The 23,582-nt window shown below is 39.8% G+C and overlaps 1 protein-coding gene and 1 non-coding gene across 2 annotated transcripts; one reads left to right on the forward strand and one right to left on the reverse strand.

Annotated features, from left to right (window-relative positions):
• Window positions 1,326–1,399, reverse strand: TRNAI-AAU. The gene has a single exon. It is a non-coding gene; the product is annotated as a tRNA-Ile (tRNA).
• Window positions 17,160–23,334, forward strand: LOC18773930. The gene is made up of 7 exons (XM_007207869.2): window positions 17,160–17,198; window positions 19,459–19,872; window positions 20,035–20,112; window positions 20,196–20,276; window positions 21,009–21,163; window positions 21,244–22,370; window positions 22,909–23,334. The coding sequence occupies exons 1-7, from the start codon at window positions 17,160–17,162 to the stop codon at window positions 23,037–23,039; spliced, it is 2,025 nt and encodes a 674-aa protein (XP_007207931.2). The 3' UTR covers window positions 23,040–23,334.

Raw genomic sequence — 23,582 nt, forward strand, 5'->3', positions numbered from 1 at the left:
CACATCAAGCAATCTATAGATGGGACGCTTATCGTAATTCCAAAAATATTCACACTTTCAGTATCTCAAATGTGCCTTTTTAGTAGTTTGTTCTTGAAATATCGGGCCTTTCGTAAACTTTATTTTTTGTGATTACTAATCCTTCAACTTTGTTTAGTTGGTTTTAATTTTTTTTAAAAAAAATTGTTGAAAAATTTCCAAATACATACAACATTCAACAACTTTATTTATTTATCCATTATTTTTAATAATCAAATAGAAACTTCATTAGATAGACTTCAATGGTACAATCAAAGACATCAACAAGACATATAAAATATCAATCCCAAGGGACAATAAACTAACATGTTAAAAGCAAAACTAATGCGGATAAAACCCGCACTAAAACTACTAGCCCACATCACCACAATTAGCCATAAGTCCAAACAAAAGCCCACAACCCAACATAAGCAAAACCATAAATTAAAAAAACTCATGAGCCTAAACGAACCCTACCACCATCACTAAAGAAGCGCCGTCACAGCCACACCCACCACTACATCCATAATAGATATGAGGAAATTATGATTTCCAGCGATCTACTTGCGCATAAGAGCGAACAAATAAACGAAAACAACAACATTGCCAAAGAACAATTGGGTGATTTATAGCAACTTCCGTCAAAAACGATGTAGAATTAAATTTAGAGAACATGAGAGCGATATTAAGGAGCTTTGGGAGTAGGATTTGATTGAGAATATAGACTAAAATGGGTGATAGGGAACTTCAATCTAACCATGGTTTAGAAGAAACTGCCACAAGGGGCTTTGAATTCAAAACACCTCAGTGGACTTATTCACTAATCTAAAAGGAAAAGACGAGAAGAGAGGGTGGGGAATGACGCTTCTTCCTCCTCCCTCCTCTATGGAATTTTTCTTTAGGACTCAAAGAGGAAAAGAGTGACTAGGATTTGAGGGGTGATTTTATGATAGTCCACAACATTCAATAACTTGATCAGTGTATCAAGCTCTTCATGTCATAAAAATTTGTATACCGAAGGTTCGACTTCCTCACATTCGTACTCATCAACTAATTCACCAGTGTTAAAGTTTAATTCTTTGTTGTTTTTTATTTGTTCATAGAATTCCACTTACAATATATATGTATATCCAGTTCATTTAAAAGAAAAAAAAATTAAAATTCAGTCTTACTCCTAACTGGATTGATGATAAATTTTTGAAATAGAATCCAAACTTTTAAAAAGAAATAGAAAACAAATCATTAAAAAATTGTTGAAGCAAGTTTAGAAAGTTTTAAGAAATTTAAACCAACAAACATGCTATTAGTGGCCCATGCAGGTCTCGAACTTGCAATCTTCGGGTTATTAGCACGATGCCCTAACCAACTAAGCTAATAAGCCAATTGATTTTTCCTAATTTCAATTTAAAAAAATAAAAATAAAATTATAGACTCTCTTTGATACATAGATCTCATTTAAGAATTTTTCATGTCTCCATTCCACCATGAAGAATCTTTTTTTTTTATTTTTTTTTCTGAGTAAATTTTGTCTAAATCTGAACTTACTAGTTCATTCATTTGGGTAATTATTGAGAAAAAAGAAAGAAGAAAAAAGGAAGAACAATTTAGGCGGTTTGACCCCTCGATTGACCGTGAGTCTTCCGAGACAGTTATATCCTTTGAGAAGTGTTAAAATGACCATGTAAATGAGTCCTGACTGAGAATGAGTTATCTGAGTCATGTTACGGATTGAGTACATATAGTTATTTATAGATTGCTAAATTGTGCATATATATTTTAAGTATAGCTGACAATCAATTTATCAGAAAGATGATAAAAAGGTTGGGAAATGGATTGTAAAATAAAGAGAAAGTATTGATATAAGTTTGGGATATGGTTTTTCAAACCTATCACAAGGGTACCCCCTAGTTGCTTTGAAACAGTATCAGTTATAAATAATGCCCCACGTGTTTCGGGGACACCTGAATTGTGTGGTGCTAGGAATGCAGCTCAGGCTGACCAATAGTCCCCTGAGGCCTGCGAGGATTGCGGCTCGGGTAAACTTGATATCTCCGAGGCCTGCGAGGATTGCGGCTTGAGTAAATTTGGTGTCTCCGAGGCCTGCGAGGATGGAATTGACGGATCAGGAATGGGAGTACACCTAGGTGGAGAGAATTTCAGTTTTGAGATGTTCTTAAACTAAAATAGAGGGAGTTCAATGTATGGCTTATCTATAATCAGTATATGACTGTTACGAGTATTGGGAAGTTGCAAAGTACTGTTTTAGAGTTGTGAATATGATTGTGTACATCGTGCACAAGAGAATTCAGTTTGATTTGCAAAACACATGGCAATATGATGAATGAATGAGATATTCAATTACATTATTAAAGGAGAAGAACTACATGTGGCTTGATCCCTTGTTAAGGGTACGTAGGCAACCTAGAATTCTAGGTGCAGTCGCGAGGTCAAGTGATTGAAAAGTAGTTCAGTTAAGTTATTTTGAAACCTAACAATGACATTGTTCTGGGGATGTTCTAAGATTCAGAGTCGAATTTTATTAGCAGAATGATTTATTTGATTTGTTGAGGCCTGAGGCCAGAATGATATGATGCTTGATTGCGTGGATATAATTTAATGCATGCTGAATGATTGGGATATATAAATATTTGTTGAAAAGTGAACACTTTTGGGAAACAAGCAAATTACAGGGGAGACTCTGCCGAATTTTCGGCAAAAGTCTAACTGATAGAAAAATTGGTTTCTAGTAGGAGGGCAATTTGGTCATTTGTGCCCGGCATTCGCCATGTGTCAGACACGCACATGGTTCAAATCGGATTCCAAAGTATAATTTGGGTCGGGTCATGTCAATCAAACCAACCGAACAGATGAAACTGGCTGAACCAAATTATAATTATCGGTTTAGTTTAGTCTGGTTTGGTTTTGATCAAGAAAAAGTCAAACAGTTTAAAAACCGAACCGAACCGTATATAGTTTAGTTTGGTTTGATTTTGAGCTTTGTAAATCGGCTTAAACCAAACTGGACCATTTATACGTATATTTAAAATATTTTATTTTTCATATGCAATACTCTAATTAGTTAATAGCTATATATGAATATTTGAATTGAGCTATATTAGTTAGTGAAATATGAAGTTTTATGACATTTTGAGCTTTATGATGGTTTCGTACTCTAGAAAATGATTCATGTATGAAGCAAGTTGTGAATTTATTGGTTAAAATTGGCTAACAATGTTGAAAAAATGCAAAAAGAATGAGAATTAGGCTTAGGGCCAAACCGTCTTAAATTGGTTTGGTTTATTTCGATTTCCTTTATAACTTGTATCTAAATTGAATAAAACCAAACCGTCATATTATAATGAGTTCGGCTGTGATTTTGAGGTGAAATCGATCCAATCCAGACTTTGCCCACCACTGGTTGGAGATGGTTAAAGAAGAAAAAATGAAAAGAGAAAAGACTTCCAACACCTTCTGATTCATCCCTTAAACCCCAAACCATGAAGGAAATTGAGGTTCCACCATAAAATCAATCACTCAACGGAATTTAGATATTTATCTATAAACACGAATTTCCTGCGACAAATGAGACAAGGACACGTGTACAAAATAATATTGTATTAATGAAATTTAGGGTTACAATCTCTGTATTGAATCCTCTGATTCGATCTCCAAAGTGTTTAAAGAAAATTTGTGTTGGATACAAGGGTCGTAGAGACTTGATCTTGATCAAACGGGTAGCACGAAGCTTGTTTGGTGTTTGGGATTTTTCTATGGTGAAGGAACCGGCACGTATTTGTTGTGCTTGGTGGCTCTTCCAAATTAGGGTGAAGAATGCAAAGAGTTTTCTGTTTCTTCTGAGTGCTAGGTTTTTCCTCTCTGACCCCTTCTTTCGTCTTGAGGCCTCCTATTTATAAGCTATTGTAGGATGCTTGACCTAAATAACTTTCCCTATTTAAAACCTTGTTTTGTGGGATTTTGATTTGATTTAAATCAATTCCCATAATCTGGCAATTTTAACCAGATTATCTTCAATTGATTGACCTGATTATTATTTGATTTAAATCAAAGTCAATCACAGAAGATTCTTTCCTTTAATCTTGTCTTCATCTTGAACCGTTTGATGCACTCCGTCGGATGTCGCCATGTGTCATTTTTTGACAACTAATCCGATTTTGATGAGTCACACGCCACATGGACGAATTACGAGGCCCACGATTTAATCCACCGAACCTTAATTATTTTCTTGTCCAATAGAATTTATTGCACCAAAATTTCTTTGTCTACAAATTGCCCCCACTTCATGATGCATTGTAGATATGTGCTTTGTCACATGTAGGAAGTACAGCTTGAAGTGTTACTTCTTCATGTCTTTCCAATAATTTGGATTGCTTCCAACATGGAGTTTTGAAAGTTACTCTTTTTTTTTTTTGTGGAGAGATATCATTAAGAATATCCAATATTGAAACCTATTTCCAACGTTGACTTTTTACTTCCCCCGTTGGTTTCCCCTTCTTTTTTTTTTTTTTTTTTTTGGAAGAATAATATGAAACTTAATAATATCCAATGAAACTCCAACGTTGGCCTTTTACTTCCCACGTTGGCCAATATTTTCCTAAATTAGGAACAAGAAACCCTAGCACCATTGGGAGCTTTGATGGCTTTTGGCTTCTTTAAATTACGCTGTACACATGGGTATTTAGATTAACTAAATAGATCAACAAGAACTTCTCTCATCAGCAAGAAGGTCCACGAATCTGAGGCTCACACCATTTTGAATTTTCAATAACCAATGTGGTGAGACTTGGCATTTTTGATTCATCTCTCATATATGTATGTGCTTGCTTGCGGCTGTTTGGAGGAGAAGAAGAAAACTGACGTTTCTTTTCTTTTTCTTTTTTTGTTTTGTGTGTTTTTTTTATTTGCACAACCACAAGAATTCGCCTCTTGGTCTGTGAAGAAACTAGTTGGTAAGATTGAAACCATTCTTTGCTTCATCCTGTTCTTGCATCAGCTTTTTTTTTTTTTTTTGGGTTGTTGTGGAAGCAAGATTGGAAGGTGGAAGGGCTGGAACATGCCTGGAGGTGTGTGTTAGGGCCTGGTCGGTATGGCTGGAGGCTTGGAAGGACTGGTAGGTTCGAGTCCACCTACGCTGGGCTCAAGGTGAAGGCAAGAAAACGTTAGGCCTTGTTTGTGATGTGAGCTCGAGCTAGGAAAAGAAGACGCTGGGCTAGTACTGGAGGCAGGCGCGATATGGGCTCCAAGGGAGGCGCCAGGCCTGGCACGCAAGGTGGGCTCGGAGGGAGGTGCTGGCCTTGGTGTGCGAGGTGGGCTCGAGCTAGGAGAGGAGCTGGGCCTTGGTGGCTGCGCAAGAAGAGAAGCTGGGCTGCGTGCTGGCTAGAGCTGGTGTTGGGCTTGCGCTGGAGCATCTGCTGCGCCTTCATGTTGGCTGGGTTGGAAAAGTGGGCATATTGGGCTGCCCCGAATTCAGTTTTTTTTTTGCTGCACTTCTATTACTCTTTCAATTTTTTTATTTTTTATTTTTTTTATGTATTTTATATGATGATATTTATACATATATATATTTTTTACAATAGGTACTTTGAGAGAAAGTGAAGAACGTGGACGTCCTATACCGCTTGGGTTTGATCCATCTCTCCGACTTGGTGATAACCCGCTCAAGCGCTTAGGCTTTACGTAAGTGGAGGACGAATGAAGAACGTAGACGTCATATACCGCTTGGGTTTGATCCATCTCTTCGACTTGGTGATAACCCGCTAAAGCGCTTAGGCTTTACGTAAGTGGAGGACGAGTGAAGAACGTAGACGTCATATACCGCTTGGGTTTGATCTATCTCTCTGACTTGGTGATAACCCGCTCAAGTGCTAAAGCTTTACGTAAGTGGAGGATGAGTGAAGTACGTAGACGTCCTATACCGCTTGGGTTTGATCCATCTCTCCGACTGGTGATAACCCGCTCAAGCACTTAGGCTTTACGTAGGGGAAGATAAGTGAAGTTTGTTTCTCGAGACATTCCACCTTTATCCGGCTCTTCAAACTCGTACAAGTAAGCCTTTTTAATTTTTAATTTTTATAATTTTTTTTATAATTTTTTATTTATTTTTAAGTATGAAGTCACTAGCCCAATACTGAATATTTTTTCATGTCGCTCATCTTATACAGATGACCTTCTTCACGTGTTTCAAGAAGGGCACCGTTACTATTCTTAAGGATGAAAGTGATAGCCGGGACGAAGTACCACATTGCTTGTAGGTGCGCTTCTCCTAGCTTCGGAAGTATCTGAGGTGGACAATTATCTTCACATTCCGTCTTGGTCTCAAGAGGTGTTTTGTCAACTTAGTAGCTTCAAAAAATCCAAATATACAGATAGGGACCTTCACTCCACTGTTTTACTGTTAAAGTCCTCGCATCATATAGAGACTGATTCATTAGGGGCGTTCGAACTTCTTAGCTATCGAATCCATAATGAGGCAGTGAATTGGGGTTCTGTTCTTCCGACGGCTGGTGAATCTACATTTACCGAGTATTACTGAGAATGGCTTGAAGATGTGCTAAATAGAAATACCCAGGTTCTTAAGAGCGTCGGTCTATATAATGCAGTGTTTGCCTCATTATTTAGCTATGATCGACACGCTCCAGTCATTTGAGCCTTCTGCGAGTACTGGTGTCCTGCGACAAATACTCTTCATACATCGCAAGGAGAAATGTCTATTTCCCTTTGGGATCTTCATGAAATCGACGGTCTCCCTATTACAGGTCGATTTTATGATGAGGTTATTCCAACCACTGAGAGTCTCAACAGGAAGAACCATAAAGGCTTGTCTTATATCCCACATATTTGTCGCTACTTGTTCTTAGCGTACTACAAAATTTTACGAGACTCCAAAGGAAAATCTGGAGTGAGAATGACTGCTTGGATAAAGTACTGGTATCGAGGGCCATTCAGGTATAAAAAGTCTTTAAGGAAAACTGTACGGAACAAGTCACAAAAGCCAAAGGAAGACTCTGATCCTTCTGGTATCATTGCGGCGGCACTGAAACGCACTGAGGAAGAGGAAGGGGTTTTTGAAGATTTGGGTATAGCTGATGAAGACATGGATAGATCCTTCTTGGCTGCATTCCTTGCTTGCTGGTTGTGCAAATTTGTATTTCCCAAAGACGACGTAACTTTGATCAGACCAGGGGTTTTCAAAGTTGCTAGTCGAATGGCGCACGATGTATCATTTAGCCTAGCAGTTCCAGTATTGGCTAGCATTTACAAGGGGTTGAATGATATTTCTAGTGCAGATGATCCAGGAAATTGCACAATTATTCTACCTTTCCATTATGTGTATGGGTGGTTGGGTGAATACTTCGACACACATTTTACATCATCTCCCGAGAAGTCCATTCCCATCATGGCAAGGTTCTCAGGAAGACTTTCGGTGAAATTTTTTGAAGATTCGACAGCTCGAGCTTTGTTCCGGACTTGTGGTAAAGTGAAAATGAGTCGTCTAGCAAGGGTGTTTTCAGAATGCAAACAACTGACTGATGAAGATCATATTTCTAAAGAAGACTTTGAGTATTTGATATGTCTTCGTTCGGGATTCGTTTCTCTACGACAGGAAAATTACCGAGTCATCCAACCTTATAGCCCGCACCGGTTCAGTAGACAATTTTGTTATGTACAACATGTGCCAAGAGAACTTAAAGATGACGTCCGGAATGGGACTGTGCTATCAGTGTACTCACATTGAAAATCATGCTTGAAGATTGGCAGTGCATCTACAATAACCCTACCTACTAAGGACAATATTAAGGAGTTTGAGATTACATCCGATTATGTTATTTGGTGGTCGAAGGTGCATCGCTTTGAATTGACGAAATCAAAGACAATCTCAACTGTAGGCAAATCGTCGTCGCTTTCTCAGCCGAAATCTCTTAAGTCTCATGGCAATGAAGTTTTAGTTCATGATAAACTCACCCGTGGTAGAGCGCTCTAAGTTCATCCAGAAGTTGAAGGTAGTTCTACTACTCCCGCACCTCGAGTTCAACACCCACCTCCAGTTGATGTTCCTCTAACTCGAGTCCCTAATGATAAAGGAGAAACAGAAAGTGTAGCAGATTCTCAAGAAGATTTCATTCCCCTCGGTCGACGAATTCGTAATTTGAAGCGAGGGCATATAAGTAGCAATGAAGACAATGAAGTCAACTTTAGGCATAAGAAGACAAGTGTCGGATCTCTTTATTGTGATTTGGACGCGGCATACCCACTTGATGACACATTTTTTTATGATGTGCCCGCTGTTTCACAACCGGTTCTAATGAATGAGGTATGTATTTTATTTCGCCTTGAGCTTCCCCTTTTCTATACATATATATTAATTAATTAATTATATATATATTTTAGGTTGAAGTAGTGCATCATGTCCCTACTGTGTCTGAGCTTGTACCATTTAATCATTTGCCTATCAAAGAGGAATATGATGCTTTGCGCCCGATAAGTGATTCAGGTGTTAGCCTAAGAGGTACAATGCCAATCTTTATCACGCTCCGTATTTAGAAATCTTTGATTCTATTTGCTTAACCATTACTCGTCGGTCAATGTAGGTTCGCTTGCACAACAATATTTATTAAAGCCTATTAATTATGCATCCACTTCTGAAATGTCATGTGGGGAGCCCAAATTAGGTGTTGCAGACAAAACCCTTCGCAAAGTAATCTCCGTTTTAGGAAACCAAGTAAGAAGCATAATCTTGAAGGCTTCATTGGAAAGGCTTCCCTCATTCAAAGATGAGTTTGGCAAGTTGATGACTACTCTTAACAATGTAGGGGCGAATATATCATCTTTACGAGCTATGATCGATGCTCTTATGGTGACTGCAGTTGACTATCATTCTGCACACTCTACTTACTCCTAAAAGCTATCTCCCGAGGCTCAGAGCGATCGTTTAGCTGCAGTTGACTCTTCACTTTCTATTGCCTTGGCTTTGCAACAAGCTGAAGAAGTTCATCAGTCTTCTATACTTAAGTCTATTCAATCTGCCAATACGTGTATGGAGGAGTTGAAGAGGGAACAAGAACAATTGGAGTTAAGATTGCGTCAACTAAACGAATCACTTTCAGAGAGTGATGCACAACTTTCTTATCATCATGGTGAAGTCACCCGCTTGAGAGAGGATAAGACTGCGGTTGAAGAAGCTCCTGTACTATCAGTTGCAGATGCTGATACTTTAGATACATTACGAGTTTCCTTTGAGAGACTGCGTAACGGCCTCAAGGATTTGTCTTGGGAATAGCAAATTCTGTTGTTGTAAACTTTCTTTGCTTTATTATATTTCTCTTTGAACTTGTCAAAGTGTTGATGTTTACTAATTAACTTTCATGATGAAATAAAAGTATTTTCTTATTTCATTATTTTTCGAATGGTTCTGATTGATGGAGGAAACCCTTTGTTTTTTATTTTGATGTGACTGAACTTGGAATTATTTGTCCAAGCTGCCTACGTACCCTCGATGAAAAGGGATCAAGTCATCACGTAATTCAAGGGAATATTTTTTTTTTGTGTCCTAACTTTTGCTTGAACCGCCCTTTCGGGTTTTCAGTTCAACGGACTTTCTTGCGCTCTAATTTTTTGCTTAGACCGCCCTTTCGGGTTTTCAATCCAACGAGCCACTTTTTTTTTTTGGTTGCCGTACTCAGTTTAGGCTCATGTGGGCCAGGAGCTGGTGGTCACTTCATGCATAGTATCGTTTCAAGAATTTTCCGTTGATAGGGCGAATTCTTAAACCATCCTCCTCTATAATCTTGTAAGCGCCACTTGTGTATACTTCTTGTACTACGTAGGGCCCATCCCATTTTGAAGTAAACTTGCTTCCAGTTTTGTGTGTTGTGATGATAGGTCTACGTAATGCGAGGACGAGATCTTCCACCTGAAAAGATCTGGGGCGTACTTTCTTGTTAAAAGCATTCGAAAGCCGGACTTGATAACACTCTAAGCATTGTTGCGCTTCGAGTCTGGTGCTTCTAACTCTTGGAGACGTAGCTTCGCATTCTCTTCATCAGTCAATCCCTCTTGTATGGCCATCCTCAATGATGGCAGTTGACTTTCTAGAGGCAAGACTGTTTCCACGCCATATACGAGTGAGTATGGTGTGGCCTGAGTAGGCGTCCGGTATGTCGTCCTATAAGCCCACAACGCTTTATTTATCTTTTCATGCCAATCTTTCTTGGTTCTTCCAACAACTTTCTTCAACATGCTGCAAAGAGTTTTGTTGAACGTTTCCGCAAGACCGTTGGCTGGTGCATTGTACATGGAAGAGTTGTGTTGTTTGAAACCAAAGTCTTTACACAATTTATCCATCAACCGATTCTAGAATGGCTTGCCATTATCTGTGATGATGTAGCGTGGCATACCATATCGATTAATGATGTTTACCTTGATAAAGCTCACTACATTTTCTTTCTTTACTTCCTTTAGAGGCACAGCTTCCACCCATTTTGAGAAGTAGTCTGTGGCTGCAAGGATGTAAGAATAACCGTCGGAAGATTTAGGTGCTATTGGTCCCACCACATCAAGACCCCACGTATCAAATGGCCATGAAGTAATTGTAGGATGTAGCGGCTCCGGCGGTTGATGGATAAAGTTGGCATAGAATTGACATGCTTGGCATTTCTTCACATAATCCATGCAATCCTTGACCATAGTCGGCCAATAGTAGCCCATCCTCTTTATTTGGAAATGTAGCTTTGGCCCTAATTGATGTGCTCCACAAATTCCTGAGTGAGCCTCCTCCATTGCTTTGAATGCATCTTCTTCGTCCAAGCATCTTAGAAATACGCCTTTAAATGAACAACGGTAGAGAATTTCTTTGTAATAAATGAATCGAGGTGCCTGACGTCGTACCTCTGATCGATGTCTTGAATCATCTGGCAGTTTCCCATGCTCAAGATCATCAATTAAAGGTTGTCTCCAGTCGTCAACGTCAATGGACAGTACCGAAATAACGTTGACTCCTTCTTGCGATTCCCAAGCGTTAATGGAACGACCCAACGTTGGCAAACTGGAAGACTTATTGCTTCATCTTTTGTCAATGCCAATTTGGCACATGCTCCAGCGTCATGAAGTCAAACCTTTCTAGTAATTGCGTGGCTAATTGGTGGTATGGAATTAGATCATCCTTTCTAACTTCGTAGTGAGTCAACAGTTGGTTGATCACTAACATGGAGTCACCATATACTTCTAAGCTCGATATCTTCATCTCCACGGCCATTTGTAAGCCCATGATCAAAGCTTGGTATTCTGCAACGTTGTTCGAGCAAAGTTTACTTAAGGAGAATGAATAGGGCAATACGTCTCTCGGGTGATACGAAGACTACGCCAGCCCCCGCCCCGTCTTTACAAGCCGATCCATCAAAGAACATCATCCAAGCAGGAGAAACGTCAGCGAAGAAGACTTATTCGTCGGGTAAGTCATCTGAAATTTCCCAGTCTGCTGGAATTGGATGATCGGCTAGGAAGTCTGCAACACCTTGCCCCTTAACCGCCTTTGCTAGAGTGTAGATGATTTCATACTGATTGAGAAGTAATGCCCACTTGGCCAAATGCCCAGTCAAGACTGGTTTTGACATAACGTACCTCATTGGGTCAGCTCGTGCAATTAGATGGACCATGAATGCTTGCATGTAGTGCCTTAACTTTTGGATAGCAAAAACAAGTGCAAGACACATCTTTTCTATAGGCGTGTAGTTTAGTTCGGGACCAGTAAGCGTTCGGCTTAGATAGTAGAGTGCTTGCTCTTTGTGTGACTCATTCTCTTGCGCTAAAAGGGCTCCAATTGACCTTTCTAGAGCCGCAATGTACAATTTGAGTTGTTTGCCTGGAATAGGAGCTCCTAACAGCGGTGAACTCGATAGGTACTTCTTTATGCTTTTAAAGGCATTGTGATAAGCTTCATCCCAAACAAATGGGACATCCTTTTTCATAAGGCGACTGAATGGCTAACACCTCCCTGCTAAGTTTGAGATGAATCGCCGAATAAACGCGAGGCATCCTTGTAAACTTTTCAACTCACGTAAATTTCTTGGCTCGGGCATATCTCAGATGGCTTTAATCTTAGTCTGATCTACTTCGATGCCTAGATGTTTAACGATGAAACCAAGGAATTTACCTGACGTGACACCGAAAGCACACTTCAAAGGGTTCATCTTGAGTTGGTACTTCCGCAATCTGTTAAACACTGTTCTCAAATCTTTCAAGTGATCTTCTCTTCTTTTTGACTTGATCACCAAGTCATCAACGTAGCACTCGACATTCTTGTGAAGCATGTCACCAAAGATCTTTTGCATTGCACGTTGATAGGTCGCACCTGCATTCTTGAGGCCAAATGACATCACCTTGTAACAGTAAATTCCTTTTGGAGTGTGGAAGGCTGTGAGTTCTTCGTCCTCTAGCGACATTCTTATTTGATTGTATCCAGATGAACCATCCATGAAAGATAAGGTTTCATGACTTGTGGTTGCATCGACCATGAGCTCAATTATGGGCAATGAAAAGTCATCCTTCGAGCAGGCCTCGTTTAAGTATCGGAAGTCAATACAAATACGAATTTGTCCAGTGATTTTCTTCTTCACTGGAACAATGTTCGCTATCCACGTCGGGTATTTCACCTCCCTAATAAATCTGGCGGCGATCAACTTGTCAACTTCGGCTTCGATTTGACTTAAGAGCTCTGGACGAAAACGACGTTGAGTTTGTTCGATTGGACGCGTTTCAGGTTTGACTGCAAGGTGGTGAACCGCAACTTTCGGATCGAGGCCTGACATCTCTTTATACGTCCAAGCAAAGACATCTTTATACTCAAGCAACAGCTGATGATATGATTCCTCTTCACTAGGATTCAAAAGTGCACTGATGAAGATAGGTCTTGGGTCTTCATTTGTGCCCAAGTTGAGCTCTTTTAATTCATCAACAGTCGCTTGGCCCCCATCTTCTAATGCAGCAGGAGCGTTATGAACCTCATCCTCGAAAGGTTCCTCTTCATCGAGCTCTTTAATCGTAACGTGATGAACGGCTAGAATCTCTACTTCTTCATCGTCACTTTCATTTTGTTGACTCAAAGCTTTCCTAGTTTGTATGATTGTTCGTCGTTTCACTTTGAGTTGGTCACCTGAAGTTACGTCTAGTGTTGAGAGACGTTTCATACGTGACGGGATCAGGCTCCGGATGAACTCCACTTTCCAACTCTCGCTGGCTTTTCTCTTCAGACGGTTGGCTTGGAACTCCGAGTCTTTCTAGTGCTGATATCCGCGGAGCTGAATAAATTCCCCTTTGATTCTTATGTCCAGATATCCTCTTGAATACAGAAGGTCGTGATGTCGATTCTTTGATGCGGCTAAAAGCTGGGGTCCGCTGAGTGGGCTTGGCTAAACGGTCGAACACTGAGGCTCTCTTAATAGCCTTTGGTTCTTCTTCCTCCTCAACCACTTTGACACTAATGTGTTGAGCTTCTGCCTTCTTTTCTTTTCTTCTAGCAGAGATCTTAACAGGTGCGACAGGAGTAAAACCTAGGCCTGTTCTAGCTGAGTCGATTGTGTAACCCTACTCCTTCAACTTCTTTTGGGTTTCGCTAAGGCCATGTGTCCTTTCTCCTGTGACATCTGGATTGAGCTTTCCCAGCGAGGACGACAAGCCGAAGTTATAACTTGCTTTTAACATGAGCTTATAAGCATTAGGATCAAAACCTTCTTTAGTTCTTTTGACCGGAAGATATTCACGTCTTGTTGCATCTTGTAATGGTCTGACGAACCCTGGTACTGAAGATTTCAACACATCTGAATTGCTCAACTTGGGTAAAGGCATGGTTGTAGACTCCTTTAAGAACTTCATGTCACTTTTCCCTAACTTCCTTGGTTTCACTTCTTCTCCAAATGGGGATTGACCTTCCTTCCTTCGGGATGATGAGACATAACGAAGAACAGGAATATATACCTTCTGTGAATCTATCGGTGGTGATCCCATTTGTCAGAAGGCAGTGCTTTTTAGCTTGTTATCACCATTTTCTTCAGTGGAAAGGCACTTTGACTGCTCATCTTTTCCTGGTATGGCCTGGCCAGTTGAGTGAACTTCAACGGGAAAAACTTTAGATGCCACGTCTTCATCGACGTAGAACTTGGCGTCAGCAAAATAGGATTCGGCTTCGGTAAATGGTTTGACACCACCTAGGATTTTCTTTACTCCACCTCTGTAAAATTTGAAACATTGATGTAAAGTTGAAGGCACTATTCCATTTTCATGTACCCACGGCCTTCCTAAGAAAAGATTGTAGGAAGTCTTAGCATCAATCACGTGAAATAGGGTGTTTGACTTTAAGTCACCTATCACGAGCTCAATTCTGATCATGCCCATGGCTCTTTGCCCTCCTTGATTGAAGCCTTGAATCATGAGATGACTTCGAGACAATTCGTCCACGGTGATGCCTAACTTTATCATTGTGGATTTAGGCATTATGTTTACTGCTGAACCTCCATCCACGAGCATGCGACTAAGTTTCTGTTCTCGCACATACTCGGACACGAAAAGCGAACGGTTGTGTGGTTTGGAGCCTAACAAAAGATCTTCATTGGTGAATGTGATGGAAGCACATGTCGCACAACAGATAGCACGGTCTTGAGACTCAGGCTCTAATTTTTTTGCCTCTCTTATTTGATTTGGATGAATATTGAGATCCATCAACGTCTTTACCAATGCTATGCGTACTGCTTCAGGAAATTCCACCGCTTCCTCAATATTGAAGTGCGATGGTGAATCTTCTACCTGTGTCAGGACCTTTCGCTCTTCATGAGTTTCAGATCTTCCTTCTGAGACATATTCGTCATCTACTTGATAGCAAGTTGTTATATGAACAGACTCCATTGGTCCTCTTACGGAGAACACTTTAGGAAAGTATTCTTCTAGCGTAATTGGAATTCGTGGTTCTTGGATTAGTGGTCCACTTTCTTGGCCAGAATCTCTCTTCACCATTATTCTGGTTTTGGTTTTAGAGCATTTATGCGAACTCCTTTTTTTGCCTCTCCCTCTTTGGTTGAGTATTTTGTCGTTGAGGTTTGCGCTTCATACGAGGTTTTCCCCGGGTAACGAGCGTCTATCCTTCATTGTCATCGAAAGATGAGTCACCAACGAAGCCATCACCACCTTGATTGTTCGGTTTGCCCGCCACTTCTTCTGTACATTGATCAGTCACCTGGTGTATGCCCTTTGTTGATTGGAATTCCAATCTTTTCGACAATGTGGGTAGCGGCACCGGATTGAAGGATCCAAACACAATTGTGGCAACGTTCGCATCTGTGATTTCGTCAACGTTCAACTCAATCCTTCCTTGCCTAGCCAAGTTCGTAATTAGCTCCTTCAACACGAAGCACTTCTCTACTGGATGGCTGACAATTCGGTGGTATATGTAAAACTTAGGTTTGTTGACTCGGTTTATCTTTTCAGGCCGCTTACATTCCGGCAATTTGATCACCTTCTTTTCAAGCAAGTCCTCAAGCATACCTGCGACATCGGAGTTAGGGAAGGGGTATGTTTTTTCCTCTAACTCCTTCAAAGTGCGTCGACGTCTATCCACTTCTCGAGATGGCTCCATCCTTTTGACTTCTTTCTTCTTGTCTCGGGTGGAGATTTTGACGGGGACGGTGTTTATTGTCATTGCTTCCTTGGTAGGCTTCTTGACAAGCTTATCTGTCTTTTGTCCAAAGACTTTCTCCTTTCTTTGCTCCATGACGAGCTCATGCTTTCCTCCGTGACTAGCTATACTCAACTCCATATCATGGGCACGAGTGGCTAGCTCCTCAAACATGCGGGGTTTAATTCCTTGTAGAATGTAAAGTAACCCCCAATGCATTCCTTGAATGCACATCTCAATCGCTGATAACTCCAAAAGCCTATCTTTGCAATCCAGGCTTAACGAGCGTCATCGATTGATGTAATCGACGACAGGTTCATCTTTCCATTGCTTGGTATTTGTGAGTTCCATCATACTCACAGTGCGACGAGTGCTATAGAATCTGTTCAAGAATTCTCGCTCCATCTGATCCCAACTGTCAAGGGAATCGGACTCCAAGTCTATATACCAATCAAATGCATTTCTTTTCAAGGAATGAACAAATTGTTCCACAGGTGGTCACCCTCTGTCCCGGAATTATTGCATGTTTCGACGAAGTGTGCAACATGCTGTTTTGGGTTGCCCTTTCCATCGAACTGTTGGAATTTGGGAGGTTGATATCCTGTTGGCATCCGCAAGTTGTCTATCCTCCTGGTGTATGGCTTAGAATACATGAGTGTGTCTCGGGAAGGTGCTCCGTATTGAACCCTGATGGTGTCTGCGATCATGTCCTGAAGTTGTTGGACCGACAAAGAACCCACTGAGGCGGCGTCAACTTTTCCGTGCGACTTCTCACCCTACTCTGTTTCATGACCCAATCCTTTCTCGCTGGATTCAGCCTCATGATGTGGTCCTTTCTTGTGTGCGTCTTGACTAGGCTCTTTATCCTGATGCACTTCCCACTTGTTGTTGATGAGAGAAGCAATCTGCGCATCTTTCTCCTCGACCATTTTAGTCAGTTTGGTGATCGCTTCGGTCATATGGGCCAGCTGTTCTTCAATAGACATAGCTCTCGTTACCATGACCTGCATAGCCATAGAATAAGACTCACCTACGGATGCCGAGGTAAGCTTCTTCTGTTGATCGTCAAGTGGGGATCCATGGTATAAGCCTGTGCTCAAGTCAGCGTCTAAAACAGGCGAGAGTGAGCGTTCTCTCGAATTCTTCGAACCCGAAAAACTCCTCCCTTCACTCCGAGAGTTTCTCTTATCCGCCCGAGAGGTATTCTTCTTTTGCCCCAATGAGGCCAAATTGATAACCGGTTCGCACCTTCGGTGAACATCTTTCGCCTTAGCTTGAGTCGGTATGGAAGTAACATGTTGAGTTGCGGATATCGCATTGGCTTTGCTCCGGGTGACGACCCCAGCAGAATCTCCGCTTGAGAAGGAGGAGCTCACGCTTTTACCTCTCGTCACGGGAACGGATTGAATCTTCTTGGAAGCCATCGTTTTTGGTGTGTTGATTGATTTTGGAACCAGAGAAAGAGATGAGAGGCAGAGATTGTCCTACTGGGCGTGCCAAATTTGTAAACACGAATTTTCTGCGACAAATGAGACAAGGACACGTGTACAAAATAATATTGTATTAATGAAATTTAGGGTTACAATCTCTATATTGAATCCTCTGATTCGATCTCCAAAGTGTTTAAAGAAAATTTGTGTTTGATACAAGGGTCGTAGAGACTTGATCTTGATCAAACGGGTAGCATGAAGCTTGTTTGGTGTTTGGGATTTTTCTATGGTGAAAGAACCGGCACGTATTTGTTGTGCTTTGCGGCTCTTCCAAAGTAGGATGAAGAATGCAGAGAGTTTTCTGTTTCTTCTGAGTGCTAGGTTTTTCCTCTCTGACCCCTTCTTTCGTCCTGAGGCCTCCTATTTATAAGCTATTGTAGGATGCTTGACCTAAATAACTTTCCCTATTTAAAACCTTGTTTTGTGGGATTTTAATTTGATTTAAATCAATTCTCATAATCTGGCAATTTAACCAGATTATCTTCAATTGATTGACCTAATTAATATTTGATTTAAATCAAAGTCAATCATAGAAGATTCTTTCCTTTAATCTTGTCTTCATCTTGAACCATTTGATGCACTCCGTCAGATGTCGCCATGTGTCATTTTTTGACAACTAATCCGATTTTGATGAGTCACACGCCACATGGACGAATTACGGGGCCCACGATTTAATCCACAGAATCCTAATTATTTTCTTGTCTAATGAAATTTATTGCACCAAAATTTCTTGGTCTACATTATCGTTTAAATTTTTGTCAATTAATAATTTCAATATTTTGAATTTATGTATGTTAAATTTTGTAAATGACATAAATTACAATGAAAAACAAATTCATGTTCAATATAAATCATGAAATGACATCTCTTTTGGCCGAAATTAAATTCAAAAATCTCTTTTGTCATGCATAGTTCACATCAAGCAATCTATAGATGGGACACTTATCGCAATTCCAAAAATCTTCACACTTTTAGTATCTCAAATGTGCCTTTTTTTTTTTTTGCAAAACAGTAGAAATTCATTTGAAGAACAGGGCACAAACCCAGGATACAATAGTAAGAACACAGCCCCGGAAGGAGGTTCTTGCAATACAGAGACTGTAACAACAACACCAACTAAGCACAAGTATTATAAGATAGTTAGAAAACAAATACACAACTTGAAACCCAACTAACAAGGAGTTACAGATGAGGAGGATCCTAATTCTGCAGCAACTAGTGCTTAAATAAGATCAAGACAGAGAACAATCTCTCAAACTTCATGGGACAGGAAAAACTTAAAGAGTGGAGGGCATAACCGCGCAACTTCCACCAGGACATTCCAAAGAATATCATCGTATCTCCTAATCCCCTTTGATCCCCAAGCACAATAAGAGTAGATCCACCAAATTCAGCAACTCCACCTCCAATAGAGAGAGATCTACATGAGGTCTACCACAAAAGTAGTAGATCTAACAAGATCATCCAATAACCAGCCCCAATAGACTAGTATACAAACAATCAAGAAAAAGGGAAGAAACAAAACCTTGCAAAAGCAAGGAGCAGACAAAACCCGACAAAAGTTGGGAGGGAAAAGGGAAGGAAGAGAGAAGCCCATATTATTAACCGAAGGATTCCCCTAGAACTAAGGAGATTTGCAGATCTGGAGCTGGTTTTGGGTTGGGGGGGGAGAAGAAGAGTCCCTCAAATGTGCCTTTTTAGTAGCTTATTCTTAAAAGAACGGGCATTTCGTAAACTTTATTTCTTGTGATTACCAATCCTTAAACTTTGTTTAGTGGGTTTTAATTAATTAATTTGTTGTTGAAAAATTTCCAAATACACACAACATTCAACAACTTGCGACCTTCGCGTTATTAGCACGACGGTCTAACCAACTAAGCTAATAGGTCAATTGATTTTTCTTAATTCCAATATTTTTTTTTAAAATTATAGACTCTCTTTGATACATAGATCTCATTTAAGAATTTTTCACGTCTCCACTCCACCATGAAGAATCAGGATATATATATATATATATTTTTTTTTTTTTTTTCTGAGTAAATTTTGTCTAAATCTGAACTTACTAGTTCATTCATTTGGGTAAATTATTGGGAAAAAAGAAAGAAGAAGAAAAAAGGAAGAGCATTTTATTATTATTATTTTCTGTATTCCTTTCCTCCGGTAAGAAGAAAAAATGAAAAGAGAAAAGACTTCCAACTCCTTCTAATTCATCCCTTAAACCCTAAACCTCCGAAAAATAATTTCTCACCGTCACTACCTTGTATAATCCCAAAGTTCTTCGACCTCAGCATACCCTACACAGATCCCTCGCCACCCGACCGGTCGTCAATAACACGTGCAAAGCTCGTGACTAAGGCCTTGGAGCTAGGCTACTCCGGCGTCGCCTACAACCGTATGATCAAGGGCGTGATGTCCGATCGCGACCGTTGCTCGATCCCCCTCCTCACCATCGCTTCCTTCCTCAAACACTCTCCTCTCCTCCTCTCCAACGTTAACTTCCACCGCGACCTCCTCGGCCTCCCACGCGCCTCCCCTTTCCGCCAGTACACGCGCCTCACTGTCTGCACCGAGACCCCGGCCCAGTCCCAGGCCCTCAATTCCGGTAATCCCATTTTGAAAACCTACGATTTGGTCGCTGTCAAGCCCTTGAATCAGTCCGCCTTCGAACTCGCCTGTGAAAAATTGGAGGTTCGTTCATCTTTTTGTTTGTTTTGTTTTTGTTTTTATTTTATTATTATTTTTAGAATCTGTAATTCTTTTGTGAAATTGTGTTTGGTTGCTCGCATAATTCAGGAAGAATGTAAGCATTTCGTTTTGATTGTTTTTTTATTTGTTTTTGTTTTGGCGTAGGTAGATATAATTGCGATTGATTTCTCGGACAAGTTACCTTTTCGTTTGAAGATGCCTATGGTTAAAGCTGCAATTGAGGTTTGATCTCAGAGATTTTGTTTGCTTCCTTATTTCAATTTATTTAATTAGATGGTAAGAATTTAATTTTATTGGCTATGCAGCGTGGAGTGTTTTTCGAGATCACATATGCTAATATCATTGCCGATGATCAAGCGAGAAAGCAAATAATAACCAATGCTAAGGTGAGGATTTGTAAAGTTAATTGGATATTAATCAGAAGGGTCCCAAATAGCTGAAGCAGTAGGCAATGGTGGTTTTTAATTTCTTTCCCAAAGATATTATGACATGGGTTAAAATTAAATTTTACAAGAACATTGTGATATAGTGAATTTTACTTTCCAATACACAATGTTGTAGGGTCAGAACATGGCATTACATGCGCCTCCCTGTTCAGCCACTACTTTACAAATTTACTACTGGACTTGTATGTTGGTTGCTTATCTTGTAGAAGTATGCCAATGCGCAACCAGAATAATAATAATAAGCTACAATTCTCTATGAAGTCTGTTATTATCTTTTAGCGTCCTTCAAGAGCATTCATAACTCTAGCTGCGTGACAACGTTTCAGTTATTTTCATAATTTAAACTGATCCTTGTAATGAAGTTTTGCATTTTTTTTAATCAGTGCTAAGGAATGCATGGATAATGTCCTTGTTTGTTTGAATTCTGAAAGGTATTTTTTCTTGGAAATGAATGAGGATTGAGTATGCTTTGATTCTAAGACATGAGAAATGGTTTGAATATAGTGCAAGGTGTAGTTCCTAGGTCTGTGATACATATATACACAAGCGCACGTGTGTGTGTGTACAGCCCGGGAAGACTCTTCATTGTAACATAGTTGTAGTTTAATTGTTTGTGTTTTAATTAGCTTCTAATAGATACAGTGACTCATCATCTCCCGCATTGTTCTTCAGTTACTGGTAGATTGGACTCGAGGAAGGAATATAATAGTTTCAAGTGCTGCCCCAACCGCAAATGAATTTAGGGGGCCATATGATGTTGCCAACTTAATGTCATTGCTTGGTCTCTCAATGGAGCGAGCTAAAATGGCTATTTCAAGAAATTGCAGGTATGATAGTTTTCATAAATGTCAGTCTTGAAGATTTGATGTTTGATTCATCCCAAATTTTTTTCATTAATGTCTTGCAGGACTATAATATCTAATGCTATGAGAAAGAAACACTTTTTCAAGGAAGCCATAAGAGTCGAAGTTGTATCATCAGGTCAAGAAATTGACACGAACAAACCTTGGTCTATTGACTCGTTTAAATGGGATCCCATCTCTAGTGGGGATGGCGACATTCTATTAGACGATTTGGCCAAGTCTTTCACTACCTCCATTAATAAAGTATCCAAGACTACAAAAGCCATTGATTTTGCTTCAGTCATTGACAGCATGCCATCACTTGGATTTCAAGTCAAGGATGTGATATCTGGATCTGGTGTGGTTGCGTCCCAATCAATGCGTACTTGTAAAAGCATTGTTTCTGCTTCTGAGGCAATTGAGCAATCAGTCGTGACTGCTGAGGTGCCAGAACAGCCTGACAGGCTATGTTTTCCTCAATCAGGTCAAACTTCTCTGAGTGATAGTCTGTTGGAGCAACAAATGTTTGACTGTCAAAATCCTCAGAAATCATATTCATCTTCTGATACTACCAAAGCTTTTATTGATGCTATGGAAATTGAAGCTCCTACAATAACCACAGAAGCCAAACCAAAGAATCCAGATGGTACAGATGGTAATTTTGACTTGATTACAACAGAAATTCATGATTTTCAACCACAGAAGTGTGTGACTAATCGCGAATTGAATGTTGTGCCAGCTAATGATAATTTAACATTTCACACATTAGAGATTGGGTTAGATGCTGCTTGTAATGCTAATTCTGAAGTTGAAATTTCCACTAATTATCAGGATACAGATATTCCTGCTCCTCATAATGAAGAGGCTAAGTGTGTTAAAGGTTCTGATACCCAAAGTGATGTGATGGACGAAATTTTAACAGTGGTAGATGTGGAATGTAAAGAAGAAAAGTCTTTGTTGTTGAATTCATCATCATTGCCCACTTCAGAGAATGAACAATTTAGGGAATCTGGGGATGATGCAATTATACTTGCAAATCAAGTTCCTGTTCTGCAGTCCAATGGTGGTATGACAATAATTGGTGATTATTCAGTTGCAACTCATTCCTCAGCAGAGGTGACAATGGAAGGGGAAGAACATGGGAAAGTTGATACTGAAATGAACGATCCAGCCTTAATTCAATCCATACCAGGTACAGCTTCTTTCAGTATGCACGTCTTCAGCGCAACCTTTTTCTTTTCATTTTCATTATATATTGGTATTTAGTGTTCCGATCTGCCTGGTTATCGGTTTCTTTGCTATGAAGTCAGACTTTAAACATAAACTTTGGAAACATATAACTATTGCCTGTCCTCCTGGTCCTTCATGTTTGGGTTGGTTGGCCTTAAGGACTTGTGTGTTTATGTACTGTCTACGGTTCCAGTATGTCACCGCCACCATATAGAGAATGTGTTCCTGAGAAGCTGACGAAAACCATAAATTGTGCATTACAAGATTCAAACTCAGTGCTTGACTATAGCAGAAGAGGGTTCACTGTTAGAGGTTTCTTTACTCAATGAATCTTCAGGGTGATTTTATCTCTTTAGCTATCTATCAAATGACTTTTTCCAAAATTCTTAATCAATATACATCAGTTTCACCTACTATATCTTCCACCCCAACTTTTTGTTATATCTTTGTACTACTTCTGAAATTTTCTTATCCATCCATGGCTTATACATGTCTGTCAGATGATGCAGGGAAATCTAGACCGAAAAGGAAGACACCTTATCAAGCGAAGACCTTTCCTCTCAAGCGATTGTTGCATACTATACCTTTCAAGAAGACTCGGAAAAGTAAAAGAAAAATAAAGATGGCATGACTGCAATGATCGGCATAATGAGTTATCCCAAAAAAAGAGAGGAAAGTTTTGATCGGCATATGTAAGGTGAGGAAAGTTGCATATTCATCTTGTTTTTTTTGGCATGCATTCATGTTTAATGGCCCTAGATTTGTCAACGGCCGCCACTGGGTCTATTCTAAATTTTGTTAATGTTAGTATGGAATCTTCTGTGAAGAAAATTCTTTTTGTCAATGATCATATAGGAAATGTCAAATTTACTCCTATACAGTATATCCTTATTATTTATTGACAATAAAATTAAAAGTTGTAGATAGTGCAGATTTTACACATTTTTTCTAATTGCATAGGCATTGTGAGTGCTTTATTCTTCCAGCATTAAACTTAAAACTTTTTTTTTTAACAAAAAAGATAATAACTGTTTAAAATATATTTAATTTTAAAATAGGAAGAAAACAAGGTTGGTCAAATTACGTCATGCCGGAACATTTGTAAGGGATAGTTTCAGGTAAATGAACAGCCTCCGTGGTGTGCACTGTGTCCTTTTATCCTTTTCAGTTTTCT

This window comes from Prunus persica, chromosome G6 (genome assembly GCF_000346465.2).
Source record: "Prunus persica cultivar Lovell chromosome G6, Prunus_persica_NCBIv2, whole genome shotgun sequence".
Classification (NCBI taxonomy): domain Eukaryota; kingdom Viridiplantae; phylum Streptophyta; class Magnoliopsida; order Rosales; family Rosaceae; genus Prunus; species Prunus persica.